General features: G+C 52.4%; 1 protein-coding gene across 1 annotated transcript in view; it reads right to left on the bottom strand.

The window, feature by feature from the left end:
* The window catches only part of LOC123142571 (inactive LRR receptor-like serine/threonine-protein kinase BIR2), a 10449-nt gene extending 7590 nt beyond the window's left edge, over positions 1–2859 (bottom strand). The window contains exons 1-2 of the mRNA XM_044561429.1: positions 2835–2859; positions 2649–2760 (exon numbers count right to left, since the gene is read on the bottom strand). Of these exons, the coding sequence (XP_044417364.1) occupies positions 2649–2760; positions 2835–2859 (137 nt within the window). The remainder of the gene's footprint in view (positions 1–2648; positions 2761–2834) is intronic.
* Between the last annotated feature and the right edge of the window lie 1256 nt (positions 2860–4115).

Genomic DNA, 4115 nt, shown 5'->3' with positions numbered 1-4115 from the left:
TGGACATGTTATATGCTACCCATATCCCCAAGAGGGTGTGCAAACGCACGCTCATGGACGTCTACGCGATGGAGCCAGTCGCCCCAAAGTTCAACCCATGGTCTTCTTGTCCGATCACTTTCGATCGCAGGGACCATCCGACCGGTATCTGTCATGGCAGTTCAGCCGCGCTGGTCCTCGACCCAATCATTGATGGATTCCACCTCATGCGAGTCCTCATGGACGGTGGTAGCAGCCTGAACCTGCTCTATCAGGATACAACGCGCAAAATGGGCATTAATCCCTCAAGAATCAAGCCCATAAAGACTACCTTTAAAGGAGTCATACCAGGTGTAGAGGCCCGCTGTACGGGCTCAATCACACTAGAGGTTGTCTTCGGATCACCGGACAACTTCCGAAGTGAATTGATCTTCGATATCGTTCCCTTTCGTAGTGGCTATCACGCACTACTTGGACGAACCGCATTTGCTCGATTCAACGCAGTGCCACACTATGCTTATCTCAAGCTCAAGATGCCCGGACCACGTGGCGTCATAACAGTCAATGGAAACACGGAACGCTCCCTCCGTATCGAGGAGCACACCGCTGCTTTAGCAGTAGAAGTACAGAGCGGCCTTCTCAAGCAGAACCTTAATTCGGCGGCCGAGCTCCCAGACACTGTCAAACGAGTCCGGACTACTCTGCAGCAGGACAACCCAGCTCGTCAAGAGCTCGACTAGCAATTTGGCCTCCGTCCCAGTCCCGACCAAGTGGCGGCGCTCCTACCGCGCGTACATAACTACGCACTCAAAATACCATGGACATAGACGGAGGCTTAACCAGATTGTGATCCATAATACGGCTCGACCCTTCCCTGGACACACATACTTTCACTTTTTCCTTTTTATTCTTTTCAGGTTTCTTTTCCATAGGCTTCTTCTGACAACCTAATCATCGGTCCTCTCGACAGGATAGACACACCAAGATGGCAAGAAGCACTGACGCATAGGGGCAGCCCCCCTTGATTGTGGCATGTTAAATAGCCATGTTGCTTATCGCACTACTTGTACAAATACGCTTTGACGTATTAATCAAACTATAATGGAAACAGTTTGCGGCCGAACTTCTGCGGCGCTAGCTTACTTCCCCCCTTTTTCCTTTTCTTTTTTTGATAATCTTATCAAATTGCACCCGTACATTTTGGTACGCTTTAATCTGCCAGGGGCTTCATTGCAGCCCATAATACGGCAACAAAGTCCGAACACTTTTTACAGTGTAGTTCGGCACCCCGAATTTAGCATCATATGCATTGGCTCCAAATCATGTCTTTGGTCAATAGTTGGGTTGCCCGGCTCCTGTGCTTACTACCTTACGTTACGGATGAGCACCAAATCATGTCTTTGGTCAATAGTTGGGTTGCCGATTGGCTCCAAATCATGTCTTTGGTCAATAGTTGGGTTGCCGATTGTGTCCTGGTTTATCCAGATGAGCATCTTCAGTAGAGAAAGCCGAAAACTGACTGTCATGATGCGGCGTGAGCCGGTCAGCTCTTCGGAGGTCTCAAATCGTTAGCGATTCTTTTCCGCATTACGCGATGAATCGGCTCTTACCCGATCAGGTGTTTACAGCACCCTAGTTCGGATACTAGGGGCCGCGCCTAAATTTTCATTGTCAAACTCCTATGGCTAAGTGAGGGTAATAAAGCCACATAGTCCGATTGCCTGGTTCATTGCGCTAAACACCTCCTTCAAGGACCAAACAATTGGATCAAGGGTGTTTAGATTCCATCCCGAACACCCCCGTACTACCTACGTGGGGGCTGAACCCGACGACTGGCCAACTCTCAAAATTTCATAAACACGGCCGCACAAGAGGTAAAATATTAATAAGCATTATATCACATAGCCGAACTTGTTTCATAATACAGGGCGAGATAACATAAAAGTATTCATTCAAAGATTACATCTTTTGCACATTGCTCCGCTAGAATGCGGGATCCCTCCAAGACATCGCTAAAATATTGCTGGGGCGTGCGGTGCTCCTTGCCCTCGGGCGGTCCCTCGGTCGCGAGCTTGATGGCACTCATCTTCGCCCACTGCACCTTGACACGGGCGAAGGCCATCCACGCACGTTCGATGCAGACCGATCGCTTGATGGCGTCAAACCGAGGGCAGGCATTGAACAGCCGCTTCACGAGACCGAAATAGCTGCTGGGTATGGCTTCGGCAGGCCACAACCGGATTATTAAGTCCTTCATGGCCAGTTCGGCCACCCTATGCAGTTCGGCCAGCTATTTTAGCTAATCGCTAAAGGGCACCGGATGTTCTGGCGCAAGGTATTGCGACCAGAACAGCTTCTCCGAAGAGCTCCCCTCTTCAGCTCGGTAGAATTCAGCAGCATCAGAAATGCTGCGCGGTAGATTCGCAAACGCCCCTGGAGAACTCCAAATCCGGGTTAGTAAGAGATACCTCTTTTTCACATACTTGCTTTGCATAGTAAAATCCTTACCCACCGTGATTTTCTTGGCCTCCTGGATCTCCTGGAGGGCGCCCTTGGCTTCAACCCGGGCTTCTTGTGTGCTCTGGCGAGCCTTGGCCAGTTCGGTCTCTTGATCCGCAATGTCACGCTCCAGGGACTCGCATTTCTTGACGACATCCTGGAGCTCCTACTGGACCTCACAAACCCTGGCCTCGTGTTTTTCACGGGCGGCTCGCTCCTTTGCCGCTTTCTTCTTGGCCTTAGCCAGCGCTTTCTTGAGGGTTTCCACCTCAGCATCCGCTCCTATAAATATAATGGCACTATGGTCAGCACAAGTCATTCATCCGTTTATGGATATACACAAGGTCACCACATACCTTGTTTGTCCTCCAGTTGCTTCATTACACGGCCGAGCTCTTCTTCAGCCCGCTCCAGACTCTGCTTTAGTCCGAAGACCTCAGCAACATGAGAGGTTGCGGCCAACAACGATGCCTGCTTATTCACATCAGACATATTTAGTTAGTTTCCTGCGAAAATTACTTGATCCTCTACCCGGGTTTTCTTTTCGAACACCGGACAGTGTCTCAGGGGCTACTGTCTATACTATGACTTTCTCTTTTGCGTCGCTTACCTCAAAGCCTGTCAGTAGGCTGGTGCAGGCTTCGATCAGTCTGCTCTTGACGGACTGAACCCTCTCAACCACCGTACCCATAAGGATACGGTGTTCCTCCATAATGGAAGCGCCTCGTAGCGCTTCCAGCAGGTTATCCGGTGCCTCTGGATGGACAGAGGTCACCGGCGGAATAGGCGCACCTGCTCCCTTTAGAGGAGGCTGCTCGCTTGATTCCGGAGCCGTGTAGGTCTCCGGGATGGTATCCGGCTGGGGGGCGAATTGGATATGGCCCCCATCGTCAGTCTCCATGGGGGTTTTCTCCCCCAGGTGTCCGATGGCCGAGGGGTCACCCTCTGGCGCCACCCTGTTGGCCTCCTGAACCTCTCCCTGGCCTGGGAAGGTCCTTTGGGCCAACACCTCGGTGTCGCCCTTGGCCTTGGGAGAGTAAGCCGCCGGCGATGACTCACTGGCCATCGCCTTTGAATCCAGCGAATCCCCTGATGAGGATCGCAGGGAGCTGTCGCGGGCCGGACTGCAATTGCATAATTCAACATGTTAAAACTATGAACTAGAGAGGCCGGATATATGGACGCATCATGGTTTTTTAGTACTCACGATGCGGCCAGGGGCTTGTTTCGGGGGCGCGGCTCTGGGCTGCCGTCAACGTCCCACGCGGAGTTATCCGCGAGGGAGCCCTTCCCCCTCTTGGACGCCTCTGCCTCCAGATTTGTGGAGGCCGCCCTCTTCTTCCTTCCCCCCTCAGGGGGAGAGCTGCTTTCTTCCTCCTCCTCCTCGTCATCTTCGGCGGCGGAGGAGTGGGTCTCGTTGTCTTCAGACGTCATGTCCGAAGCTCCTTTGCAGCGGGGGCCACTCCGGACCCCCTTGGCCTTCTTCTTGGCCTTCTTCTTGGCCTTCTTCTCCGGCGCCTGGTAGGGCGCCGGAACCAGCATCTTCGTCAGAAGCGGAATTACTGGTTCCTCGGGCAGCGGAGCCGGACACCAAATCCGCTCCGCTTTCTTTGTCCAGCCCTGGAAAAATAAATAGT

The sequence above is a fragment of the Triticum aestivum genome, chromosome 6D (genome assembly GCF_018294505.1).
Source record: "Triticum aestivum cultivar Chinese Spring chromosome 6D, IWGSC CS RefSeq v2.1, whole genome shotgun sequence".
NCBI classification, from domain to species: Eukaryota; Viridiplantae; Streptophyta; class Magnoliopsida; order Poales; family Poaceae; genus Triticum; species Triticum aestivum.
The sequence above is the reverse complement of the archived record's forward strand: the minus strand, read 5'-3'. Positions and strand labels throughout refer to the sequence as shown.